The sequence below is a fragment of the Callospermophilus lateralis genome, chromosome 8, assembly GCF_048772815.1.
Source record: "Callospermophilus lateralis isolate mCalLat2 chromosome 8, mCalLat2.hap1, whole genome shotgun sequence".
NCBI lineage: Eukaryota > Metazoa > Chordata > Mammalia > Rodentia > Sciuridae > Callospermophilus > Callospermophilus lateralis.
The window spans coordinates 1496361-1509460 of record NC_135312.1 but is presented as its reverse complement, the minus strand read 5'-3'; the positions used below and the strand labels follow the sequence as shown (position 1 = coordinate 1509460).

The following is a 13100-nucleotide window of genomic DNA, read 5'->3' as shown; positions in this document are numbered from 1 at the left end:
CCTGCTCTGGGTATCTCTTTAGTCTCTTTTAACCCAGAGTCTTCTGTCCTTGGCGACACTGGCTGTGTTGAAGGCCTAGGGCCATGACCTGTGGCACATGACGTGGAGCCTAGGACTCACCTACTACCTTTCCCAGGGCTGCCCAAAGGGCCCCATGAACCATCCTCATGTCCATAATGGCCTCTTTTTTCCAGGTATCACCACATCTCTGACTTCTATGAATTATTCAGAAATTTTTGCCTCTGATCATTCTCTACCTGGTTTTTAAGGACTACTATTAACCTAGTCTTTTAAAAACAGCCACACTTTTCTAAGGCTATGGGCTTACTAGCAACAAGAGGCACAAACTCTGTGAACCTTCCTCTCCCAGCACACAGGCAGTGAGGAGCAGAGCTGGGCAGGCCCAGCCCTTGGCAAGCCCTCCACCTTGCAGTGGGGGCCCGGTCACCTTGTCTATGGTGAGCATGTAGAAGTGGGTGATGTCGTTCTCCTGTGCCTGCTTGATCCTCGCCATGCACTCCTCCTCGTCAATCAGCTCGCCAACATACTCATTAACGAATTCTCCCTGGAAATCAGAAAGATGTGGTGAGGAGGAGCCTCTAGGCCCATCCCGTGTCAGGCTCAACACACTATGTCACCATCAGTGGACATGAAGCCATAGGTGTGGTGGCTCTTGGATGGCCCCACAGAGTGCTTATCAGTTCAGGTAAGTCCAAGTGACCTCACACTTATCTTATGAATACAGATTGTCAATGACCAACTTATTCAAGTGTTTCTGAGGCAGCAGCGTTCCAAGCCTCCTTCCTTGGTGTCTTTCTTCTGAGGAGCACGTCTATTAGGCCAGTGTGCATCTATGTCACTGTCACATGCAGATTCCCACAAAAGAAAAAATGGCTCAACTTGCCAGGCTCCTCAACAAGTGGAGGCAGGAGAAGGAGCGAAGTTGCAGGAGGTACTGGACGTGAACCTGGGATCTGGAATCTCCTGCCTGGGCCATGCCATGCGAAAGCAGGCCAGGGCCAGGCAGCAGCAAGACAAGCAGCCCATCTGCCCTTCCACATCCTGGATGCACTTGGTCCTTCAGCCTGAGAAAGGAGGCGGGCCAGGCAGTCCCTGGCATATACTAACAGCCCTGCCCTAGGCTGCAGGGACCACCCAAGAGCACTCCCATCTCCTCCCCCTGCTGGTGATGCCCCTGAAGAGCTGGCTACAGGTCACCTCAGAAATTGCTCACTTAGAGCAGCAACTGTACAAATTCTGGCAGCACCCTTTAAGGGAGTTTGAGTGTTAGTATTTGTTTGTTCTGTTTTGGTTTAGGGTAGTTGTGGATAGACAGCATGCCTTTGTTTATTTCGATGTGTTGCTGAGGACTAACCCAGTGCCTCCCACATGCCAGGCAAGCCCTCTGCCACTGATCTACAGCCACAGCCCGAGCATTAGTTTCGACAGGTTATCTTCCAAGCAACGTTTTTCAAAATTCCCTAATAACTTAAAAAAAAAAATTTTTTTTAAACATCATTCATTCTCACATGAGTGCCAACATACAATAAGCAAATCTACGTAATCAGTGAACCCTGATTCCTGGGAAGCAGGGAGAAGGGCCCAACACACACCTTCCTGATGTCCCTCTTGGCCACCAGGCCCCAGCCCTTGCCATCGGTCCTGATGATCTTGGTCTCGGGGTACTGGCGCTTGGTGAAGCACTGGTTCTGGCAGTGCTCGCCCGCGGGACACACCTGCGGGTGGCACTCGAACATCAGCATCCTGTTCAGACACTCAGAGTCAAAGCCACAGGGGTTCTCATCTGTGGGCTTACAGTTGCACTTCGGGATTTCGGAAATATCGGCTGTATAAATCTGGACCTTCCCATAAGGCTTATTCACCTGCAGGATAAAGTGATGTGTCTTGGCCCCATGTGCACAGAGCCTCAAGCCCTGCACCCAGGCCGGTGCCTCCGGACAGGACATGCTCCTTCAGTCCTCACCCAAACCCCTCCCATTTCCATCCTAGTGGCTGTGGTCTCTGGTTATGCAGTCAGCTGTGGTCTTAGGAAGACTGCTCAGCAGAGGTCCTCCCAGTGCTTGGCAAGAGCCCTTGGTGGCAGCCTCCCTCCTCTATGCCCATCTGATTCCAACTCGCCCTCAGCCAAGCACCACAGTGGCCAGGCAGAGGGCACCCAGCAAATGTCGGCAGGAGGGCACGGTCTCTGCCCCAGCCTGAGTCTACCCCTGATGAAGAAGGTCCCAAACAGTAAAGGCTCAGAGAGATGACAAGAACTGGGGCAGGAATCAGTGGCTCCAGCTCAATGCAGTGGTTAAGAGGCACCCCTGCTGTTGCTGCAGGCGGCAAAGGACAACGATGCCATCAACCTGGAAACATGCCCAGAATCTGGTTTTGTTTCTGGAATCATCCCAAATGCAGCACTGAGTACAGATGAGTACAGAGAATACTTCTTAACACAGAGATATGACTACACCCCAGATTTTAGAAGCAAAGACAGAACACTTGAGTCAGCTATGAGGTGGCATCACCCTTGTGTCCAGGTGGGCCTGGCACTGAGGAAGGGCAAGTCTCCACACCCACATGCAGCCTCTTGCAGGCATCTGCTCGGCACAGCCAGGCCCGTCCTCTATCTCTCTCTCTTCAAGCGGGGGGGCCCCGGCCAACAGGTGCTGAGCACCGACCAGACAGGCACCTCTCACCTGTGCTGCATTGGTGGCAGCGTGGCCCAGCTGGAAGGGCCACCCACTGCGGCCCGCCTCAGGGCTGACATTCCACCTCTCCTCTGTTTATGGGCTGAGCCCAACCAGCCTCCTGGACCTGCCCACACACATCCTGGGCAAACAGGGCCTGTGCTCAGTAGCAACTAAGTCTCTCTGGGCAGCCAGACACAGCTCACAGCAGCCCTCTCACCAGCTGCAGCCCGGGTGTGACCATGTGCAGCCTCAGAGCCTACCCTGAGCTGCTTGGAGAATGTGGTGCACACAGCCCTGGCACGCACCTTGATGTGCTTATATGGTGGGGGCTTGCGCTCGCTTTCCTGCGTTTCCCGGGCTTCCCGCTGAAGTTTGATTTCACGAAAACGAGCTTCAGCTTCTTGCAATGCTAAAGAGTCAATAAAATACAAAAAAGATCTCTTAGTAGGTAAATACTTCTACCTTCAAGCTCTACATTTTAATGGCTTACTCTAAACTGCCACTGGTGAATTCAGTTTCTGGTTTCCATGAATCTAAAGATTACAGAAAGCTCTGAAAGGGGAGGTTTATAAGACATGGCCAAAAATGCAAAAGAGCAGCGCACTCCTGTTATCCTAGCAGCTTAGGAGGTTGAGGCAGGAGGATCTCAAGTTCAAAGCCAGCCTCAGAAACCAAGCAATATCCTGTCTTAAAAAAACTAAATAAATAAGGCTGGGGATGGGGCTCAGAAGTTAAGCACCCCTCGTCCAGTCAATCCACGGTACCAGAAACAAACGAGTGCAGAAGACAGAGGAGCACTGCAAGACCATCCGTGACGAGGGCAGGGCAGGGCAGGGCAGCCTCGCACAGCGCCAGGAGGCCCAGCGAGAGGCTCTGCCAGCTCCCCACCCTGCACTAGGGTCTGAGGAGAAAGCACGCCAGCCATGGGGCTCTGGGCCTACTGTTCTGAGACAGCAAACAAAAACACCTCTGCTCCTCTCAAACAAGAGGGCTCCGAGTGGAGAGTGGCCCCGGCGTTTGGAAGCACGGCGCCGGCTTCCAAGGCTGCTTGGCACTGGCTCTGTAGGGTGCCAGATGCCAGCCAGGAGCCGCATCTCGCTCGCCAGCCAGGCCACACCACACCCAGGAGCTTCTCTCTCTCTCTCCCAGACCTTCAAGAGTCTTTGGATGCCTTCCTGTTCTTATTCAGAACTCTGGGAGCCCCATGTGCTGAGGTCCTGAAGGAGAAGTTATTGGCTGCTGCTGGCCAGCGCACCCACAAACTCTCAACAGGCCCAGACACCCTCCTGCCACACACACAGGTCCTGCAGCTCCAGCTGACCCTGCATGAGCCGCAGCAAGTCTTTCCCTGCACCATAGCACTCTCAACCTAGCCTAAGCGCCAGTCCCACCCGTGGAACAGCCTTTCCACCCTGTCTCCCTCCTGCCTGGGTCATGGCAGCCTCACCAAATGCTGCTCCCACCTGCCTCCCAGCCTGACTGCACAACCAGTGGCCCACCCACCTGACTCTGCGTGGTCTGCTGAAGGGCAGGGTGGCTGCTAAGCTTCCGGGCCCCTGGTCCAGAAGGCAGAGACCCCTCCACATCTGCCTCTGCAGAGGCCAGCTGGGGAAAGTGTCCGCCAGGACTAAGGACAAGGTGGGCTGAGCAGCTCCGCTGCTCCACACAGTACTGCTCACGGAGCACCCCCGCCTGCCCAGCAGCATGACCCACTCCACACTTCAGCAGACACGCCAGTCCGCAGACTGCCTGCCTTCTGAGAGAATGCTTAGTCCAGTGTTTTCTACAAACATCAAATTTCTAAAGAGCAGAAAGGATGATTAGCAAAAGGCACACAGAGAGCTGTCCTGCTCCCTACAGGAGACTTCCGTACCGTTTTTGAAGACTCTTCCGATCCCTCTGACCCCATGGTAGCGGCTGCCCCGGTCCCCCTCCATGTACGGGAACACTCGCGCCTGATGCGTCCAGTAATAATCTTTAGACCCAAAGAAAAACACAGGGAATTCTCCAATCTCGTGCTTCATTTTCTGAATATTTGGGGGAACATTTTTGGGATGGCAAACTTCTGCCGGCCACCATCTATTATAAATATTAAAAACAGGGTTCACAGACTCTTCAGAGAGAGCAGCAATCATTTCAATGCTTTTAAGTACTGTAAAGTCAAACAGACACACGTGAACAGAGAAAGACAAGAGCACAGGGCTGTCCTCACACCTGTAGTTCCCCAGTTTGACCCAGACGATGTCCTGGAAGTGCAGCCTCTTTCCTGCCCTACAGTCGTTGCAGAACCAGCTGCCGTCGGGCATCTCAATGCTGAGGCAGTCGGGGTGGAAGGCTGCTGGGCAGGCCTCGCAGCACAGCAGGCTGCCCCCTGCAAGAGTGGGCACAGGGTGAGCCTGCTTCCCTGGGCGCAGCTGCAGGCCAGGCAGCACCCTGCCAGCACAGACCCAGCCCTGAGGGCATGCGGGCAGGCAGCGAGTCTACACATTGCCCAAAGTGGAGCAGGCCCACAGGGCAGAGGCCCCTCACCTTTGGAGCACACGAAGCACCAGCTGACATTGACATGGGTGTGGTGCCGCTTTCCCTTCCGAGCAGTGAAGTGGCCCGTGCAGATGATGCTGTTGGACGCAATCACCGTGCACCCTGCTGCCAGACAGGCGTCCCCTCCATGGTAGGCAACAGGGCATCGAACACAGCGCATCATCTTCCCTGAGGGCGAGAACACCCTGAGGATCCCGGTGGCTGCTACCAACCCTGATGGCAATCAGGACACCGCAGAAACCCAGAGAGCCTATGAAGGCACCACCTCCAGGTGACAGAAGGTACTCAGGACAGCCTGCAGGGTAGCTCCCAGATGCCACACCCTCAGTCTGGGCATGGCAGGCACTGGAAGGGCTGTCCCGCACACTGTCTGACCCTCTCTGCCAGAAGCCAGGAGCTCGTCCCCAAAACATCCCCAGGCATTGCCACCCCCAAGGGAGAAGCCCTGGTGCCCTGAGCCCAGACAGCTGCCCTGACAGCCAGAACCCATCAGAGGCCCTATGGGTCCCCGTCTCTTAAAACCAAGAACCCTCAAGACAATTTTGGGATGAAAAGGGGAGGAGGGTACAAGTGGGGGCAGGTCTGGCAGTGAAGAAATCCCAGCAACCAGCTTTGCTTCCAGTACCAAGAGGAGGGGAAGCTGCTGGAGGCGAAGCCCCTGACCTCTGGCAACAAGCCCAGCATGCCCCGCGGGAGGGAGCCAGGCACAGCCTACCTTTCGCCGGCCTTGGATGTGAGGGGTTGGAGGCATGGCAGCTCACGCAGCTGTGCAGGGGGCAGCGAAAGCCCCGGCTCTCAAACACAGTCAGAGGGAACTTCCTCACACAAGCCTCATGGTAGAACTTCCCACACTGAGTCACGACGCAGCGCCTCACCTCCATCTTGCTCTCTTTGCACACGAAGCATGAGTGGACCCCTAATAGCCAGTCAGGGAGGGAGAGAAGAGGGTGCCAAGAATTCAACTGTGGTTCCAGGCCGCCAGAGCCCAGCTGCACTCTGCCCCACCTGCCCATGGGGGCACCTGGCTTTCTCCAGCCTTGCTGACTTTATCCTCATCGGGATAAAGCCAGCTGTGAAGGGTGACCCTGCAGCTACTGGGCTCCAGCTTCCCCTCAAACACAGGGAAGTCCTACCACGCAGCCAGGGGCCCCTCCCTGACCATGGTGAAGGGCCGCTCACAGACGCAGTCCATAGCACCCCATGCAAGGCGTTCCTTGGGTTCCCACCTAGGCTGCTTTGACAACAGCCAAAGACACCTCAGGCTTTCTGTGCAGTTGTCCTGCCATGGTGACCCCAAACAGGCAGCAGGGCAAAGGCACTAACCAGTTGGGCAAGCCTGGATCCACCTGCTGTTGAAAGGGAAGCTCAGACTAATGCTTTCCGTCCCTACCAATGACAGTGTTCTGTGACCAACCAGGTGACCTGGCTAAGAAGGCTGGCTGTCCACAGGTAGAGTGAGTTCAGGCCCACGGGGGACATGCAGGGGCCCAGCCACCGTCAGACTCCACCAGTCACTGTGCCCTGAACTATATGCAGAGTGCCAGGGTGGCACTCACACCCTGAGCCTCCCATCTGCTGGAGGGCACCCAGGGAGCAGGCTGCAGGTGAGAGGGGCATGCTCTCTGCTGATGTCTGGGTTGGCTGCTGCAGGGAGGCGGGAGCAGGAGGTGGTGCAGCAGCACTGCTCTGGGCAGGAGGGGAAGCCACAACTTGCCTGAGGCACACTCGCTGCAGGTGAACCTCCCTTCTGGTCTCCGGGAGAGGCCCAGGCAGGTGAGGTGGAAAGCCCCACAGCAGGGCCCTTCACACAGCAGGAGGCTGCCCGTCTTCTCACACAGCTGTGGGACAGAACAGGCAGCATGAACCACACAGAGCAGGAGCTCCTTCTGTGTCCTGCTTACCCTGCGGCTGAAAAGAAGCCATGAAGAGAAGCAGCCATGATGAGTTCAGGGTCACATCAGAGCCAGGTGACACAGTGGTCAGTCCCTCAGCAGAGGCTAATGAAACAACAGGCCCCAAACCCTGAAGGCACACTCACAGGTGCTTGAGCTGGGCAAGGAAATCGACAAACCCCAAGGCATGTTTTCATCCTGTCAGAGGGGACAGGCTCCAAGCAAGCAGCACACCAGACACTGCCAGGCCCCATCACCAGGCATTACCACTCGAGGGACCCGGGCATGCCTGGTGCACAGTGCCATGTCAGCCAGCCCAGAGCTGGCCTGGGCAACTCACACATCACACGCCCCACGTCCCTCCGGCACAGTACAGAGGCATGCCCTAGGGGAGTGGGAGCCAGTGATGCTCACCTAAGTGGGAACAGGCTGGGGGGTCTGCAGGAAGGGGGCCTGCCCAGATTGCGTCAGACACCCTGCAAGGGATCAGTGCTGCGGCCCCTCACCTGACACACGTACTCCTTTTTGGCCGTCATTCCTCGTTCCGACCTTTTAGATGAGATGGACACTTCGGTCTGTGTTTCGTCTGCACTCTCATAAGGAGACTCTGAGGGCTCGTCCACTAGGCTGTCCGAGACCTGAAGATTAAGGAGGCGGAAGACAGTTCACTAGTCACAGAAAATGGTGGCTGTTGTGCCCTTCAGGCTTGGCCTGCCCCCACCCATCTCGGAGTGACGCGCTCCAGCCTCTGGCCTCTGCAGTAGTGCAACCATCAACAGAGCTGCGCAGTGTCCAGAGGTGGACACACTCCACTCAGCATTGAGAATACTCATGTACACAAAAGCACGTTCCTTGAAATGAAGAAACGCACGAAAACCCAGTTTGCTCTTCTAGGCGAGCTAACACAGGCTTTGGGACCAGGAACCCTCCCTTCCTTACCCAGTCTGCTCAGGTCCAATCACCAAATGGGTCTTGAAAGGAAACCAAGCTCACGTGGGGGTGCAGGCCCCACTCTTCCTACACTGACGTGCTATCCCAAGGTCAGCGGTCATCCCAACTCCACCCACTGACTGCTGCTGTCTCTTGCCCTTCCATCCAGGAGGAGGTGCAGTGGGGCCTTCTCGGGAACACAAAGTCTGAAAGCAGGGCCAGAAAGTCCTGGAAACCCAGAGCACCTGGAGCCCAGGGGGATGGTGTTCCTCCACCCAAATGCCCTCCACTCCACAGTGGGCATCAGGACCAGCAACAACCTCGCTCTTCACAGAGCACCTTGCCCTCACTGGACCAGCCGTAGCAATAAGCATTTGAGAAGACAGAAGACCTTCTTGACTATCAAATTCAGGTGTGTTTAAAAACTTTTCACTTTGTATTTGATGGTAGGTAAATAAATGTTGAAAACTGAATTTTGGAGCTGGAACAAAATAGAAACTGCATCCCTGCACACCTCAATAATCACCATAAAGACATCACAGTCTTGCTGCTTGTCCTTCAGCACCAAGCTAGGCATTAAAATGGGGCCACATTAAAAATGAAACTGCAACTCCACCAGGGAATCTGACTAACTCAACACCCTTATTAAGAGCTTTTTCCAAATTTATCTCACTGAAACTACAGGAGTGGTTAGAAGAAAAGAAAGAAAAGTTCCTGCGGGATAGCTGGCTGGCAGGCAGGTGGTGGGCTGCTTTTGGGGGCCTCCGTGGCTCCAACTGGCTCATGGAGCAGTGACAGGGCCCTGAACGCCACTACTGGAGCCTCACTAAGATACATCTCGTGACAACAGTCCAACAAAAAACTCATTTTTCTCACCTTTTGCAGGAAGATGGGAATAGCATGAACCAACACTAGATTAGAGGGCGTCGAGTCTTAAGGTTGTCACCGGAAGGCTGACTAGCTGGAAGTGCAGGGCCCACTGCCCGTCCCTCGCCCATCAGCTCACCTCCCACTTCTTTAACGTCAACATCCAGAAACAGGCAACTTGAAATGCTGAGTTCAAACCCCAAATTCAACATGTCCGTCAGACAGAGGTCACAGGTGGGGGTCTGAGCACTTCAGAGGTGAGAATGGAGTGGGTGTTGGGGGAGCCCAGGACATCAGGAAGCAGCCCCACTGCTGCCAGATGCTGACCCATCTGGTGGGGGAACCGAAGCCCAAAAAACAAGGCCTTTAACACAAGCCCTCAGGAAGAGAGCCCAGCACTCTGCCCACCAACCCGGTTCCTCCCTGAGTGTGGCTGGAATGAATTTAAAAGCTAAAAAAGGAGAAAATACATGGAGAGAAAGACAGAAAACACAAACCAGTCCTGGGTCAGAGGAAGGAACAGCACCTTTTATTTAAGATTTACAGAAAGTTAGCACGTTTCCACTTGGAGATATCTCCTAAATTAACAAAGTCTGTTTTGAGGAAATAAACAGGAAATACATATTTGAATGGCATTATAAATGTTCATGACACACATGAGGCTCATTTCCTGACTGGGGCCCAATCCCACATACAGAATACAGACCTTACAATATCACAGTCCATGGCAGGTAGCAGGCCCGCCCTCACCCCGCCTCCCCGCCAGCCAGTAGGAAAGGTCCCTGGCTCTCAGCGCCCCTCCCTGAAGCTGCAGGCTCCGCCTCCACACCAGGTGACAGCCAGCTGTGGAGGTGAATGTCACCTGCATGGGCCCCACAATCCCAGAGCTCTTCTACAACCCCCACCATCCCTCCCATGTCGACAGGAAGTGCTGGAAAGGAAAAGCCAGCGCCCCAAAGGACAGCCTTCCTGCCGCCTCCTCACCCATCCAGGTCAGATAGGCAGCAACCATCTCCCAGCAGCTCAGTTCCTGACTTCCCAAGTTTTCTTCAGTCTGAAAACCCTTTCTCCACTCTCTACTCAGTGATGGTACCAAGCTGCCTGTTCTCCTTAGAAATACATCCTTCAGGGCAGGGAACACAGGCTCCTTCATCTAGCATGGGGCCTGCAATGTGGCACCGCCCAAGGGGACAGGACGGGGACAGGACCGTGACCGCCTTCCGCCAGCTGCCAGCAAGCACAGCCACAGAAGGCTCACTCACCACAGCCCCGCCCCTTCCGGGTGCTGTCACACAGTGAGTTTTTAATTTTTTGACAAAACAAATCCCTTCACAAATTGAAGACTACATCATTTTTGAAATACAATCACAGACCTTGAACAATAAATATTTCTATAAACCAACATTACTTTTGTGTTTAAGTTACGCTTTTGTAAAAGAAACTGATTACTAAGTACTTTCACAGAGTGTTTTGGATTTACAAATGATAGGAATCCTGTGCTCAGCAGATTTAATGAGTTTTAAATCAAAAGAACTAATCTCAAAACAGGTCTTCCAAGTTAACATCACAGTGAAATATTAGAGCAGAATTAAAATGATTTTAAAATAAGTTGTCATCTAAAATCTGGAATTCAAAATAATTTTTGTTAAAATGACCCTTCCAGGTTACACAGACTGGAACCTTCCCAGCTGTTCCTAAACGATAGGATAAGGGCCAAGAGTGAGTCACTGAGGACATAAAGATCTCTAGTCCACAGGGCCATCACATGCTTCTCCGTTAGCTTCTAATCTACGCCAGCTTCTGTGAGAAAGGGCAGCAAGGACCCAGGGGAGTTGTGGCCATAGCTGGCCATGTGGCTGCTGCTCCTAGTTCAAGACCTGCCTTGTCCAAAGCACAGGGAGTCTCTAAAATGGTCCCAGCTGTGCCTCAGTAATGGCCGCGCCCTGCTGGGAAGCAGGCTGGTGAGCGTGCTGGGCTGGCTGGCTGAACCTTGTCTGGAGGGCTTGAGAACAGACAAGACCATCTCCAGTCTGCTTCCTGCCTTGGCTCATGCAGCCAAGCAATATCCCTGCAGTCAGGCCAGGACCCCAGTCCACCCCAATCATTTCTTGCAAACAATATCCCTGGATGGTTAGCATGCTTCAAACACTGCCAGAGCTACATATAAAACACCCAAGGACCACATGTAACCCTGAAAAGTTACAAGTGTGGATCCAGCATGGGACTACATAGGTACATGGCACCTACCAGGACAGGGCTGCCAGGTAGCTAGAGGGACTCCCAGGCAGCAGAGACACTGGGAGTTCCAGCCCTCACCCTTCCAGGACAAGTGCACAGGCTCTCCCGCTGGCTAAGGGACGGTCCACCTCCCTCACTGGCAGGTCAATTAGTGGTCATTTCTGATAAAAATATTATCCAAGGAAATCAAAATAGATTTCATTTACCCAAAGTCCTAGAACACCCAGCAGTCAGCATCTGTGTGTGTGCAGTATTGGGGATGGAACCGCGGTCCTCAAGCATGCCACAAACTCTGCCACTGAGCCACACCCCAATTCCAGGAATAGGCATATTTCTTTAAAACAAAAACACTTGAAATGCCGTGAGGAGCAGAGCCTGGGTGTGCTGGGAAGCCTGGGGTGCATGGGACAGCCTGAGAGGCAACAGCAAGGTCCTCAGCAGCTGCTGTGTCTGCCTCTAGAGTTCCTAAACTAAGGTAATAAAAATATTGAGTTTTAAAACATAAAATGTTCCACGTTCCACACTGAGTCCAAAGGCCTGGATTGGCCCAGCACATGCGTCTGCTTGGACAGAAGGGTGTGCAGTGGCTCAGCTCAGACAGTTCAGAAGGCTGCACTAGAATCAGAGACTTAGAAATGAAGCAAGCTCACTAAGCCCTCCACTGCTGACACTCCAGCACTGGGAGGTCCACAGGGCCCCGGCTCTGTCCTGCGCTGCACTAGGTTGCCACCACACCCTTCTCAGGTCACACACTTTCAGTCCTCCTAAAGACACGTGTGCATGGGCAACCTCTTCTGTTTGGGCAGCTAGCTGCTAACCTACAATCTCAATTTTCTTCTCAGCATGTTCCTGTGACAGGCCCTTAGAGGGTCCCAGCATCACACACACTGCCTGGCCACACCCTTGGGCCGAGAGATGGGGGACTACAGACCATCACTGACAGCGCAGCTGCTTCCTCCTGCCTTTCCTCACTCGCTGGCTTCCAATCTCTAAGACCCTATTTGGGTCTTCCTGGGCCTGAAGGGCCACTCGAAGCAGGCTGTCCAGCTCCCTCCTGCATCACTGGCCCCTCTGCCAGGAGATACCTCCTCATGATAAAGCTGGGCCTAGGTCTCTTGATGCTTTCCAGGAACATTCTCTTAAAAACACAGGAAGTTACCACTTTCAGTGGGGAAACATGGATACAATGAGTGCCAGGACCATCCTTAATGTCCCAGCACTCTGCAGAAAGGCCAGCCAGGCAGGACGGCAGACTCCTGCACTCCACAGCACCATTCCTGATACTCCGCTGGCACACCACTTCCCAATGCTCGTCTTACGCAAGAGAGTCACCTCCCTGGCCAGGCAAACATGGACCTGTGGGTGTCTGAAGCAAGTCAGACGAGATCACCAGCAGAACTCGTCTCAACAAAGGGCAGCTCAAACGTCCTTAGGCCAGACATGTACCACTGCTGTTCTGACAGTTGTAAACGAAAGAATTCCATGTTCAATTCGCAGCATAATGAATTTTGTACTCTTGGCAGCTTGTCCAAGCCTGAGCTTTCAAACAACTCCACCTCTGACCCCAAGGAAACTGCTTCTCTGCCACAACACCAATACTAGTCTTCAAAGCAGGGTACTTCTGCCACATGCAAGACTGTTCCCTAGAGGGCAGATGCTGCTACCCTAACCCTAAACCTACACAGCCGACTCTTAATGTCCCTGGGGCACAAGGTCTTCCCAGCTGAGGAGCATATGGCCCTGTGAGCACTGCTCTATCCCTGGGACAGCCCCCTCCTCCCTTCCCACACAAAACCCACCGTGCTCCAATTTCAAATGCAGTCCCTCATTGGGCCCAGCCTCTGAGGCCAGCATCCTTATTGCAGGACGCCACCTGAACCAGATCCATTTTATTCCATCGTGTTTCTCTTATTTTAAAAGTCAGTGGCTAATGTTT

General features: G+C 53.8%; 1 protein-coding gene across 6 annotated transcripts in view; it reads right to left on the bottom strand.

Annotated features, from left to right (window-relative positions):
• The window catches only part of Nsd2 (nuclear receptor binding SET domain protein 2), a 76849-nt gene that overhangs the window by 13367 nt on the left and 50382 nt on the right, over window positions 1-13100 (bottom strand). For 3 of the 6 annotated variants that reach the window (XR_013092122.1, XM_076863945.1, XM_076863942.1), the window contains exons 10-18: window positions 7636-7767; window positions 6952-7075; window positions 5953-6153; window positions 5226-5405; window positions 4911-5067; window positions 4570-4775; window positions 3002-3105; window positions 1614-1883; window positions 449-565 (exon numbers count right to left, since the gene is read on the bottom strand). Coding sequence is in view for 5 of the 6 variants with exons in the window: in XM_076863945.1 (XP_076720060.1) it covers window positions 449-565; window positions 1614-1883; window positions 3002-3105; window positions 4570-4775; window positions 4911-5067; window positions 5226-5405; window positions 5953-6153; window positions 6952-7075; window positions 7636-7767 (1491 nt within the window). In the remaining variant the exon portion in view is untranslated. Of the gene's footprint in view, window positions 1-448; window positions 566-1613; window positions 1884-3001; window positions 3106-4569; window positions 4776-4910; window positions 5068-5225; window positions 5406-5952; window positions 6154-6951; window positions 7076-7635; window positions 7768-13100 lie in introns of those variants that run through there. The other 3 variants (XM_076863943.1, XM_076863944.1, XM_076863946.1) reach the window with 3 other exon arrangements.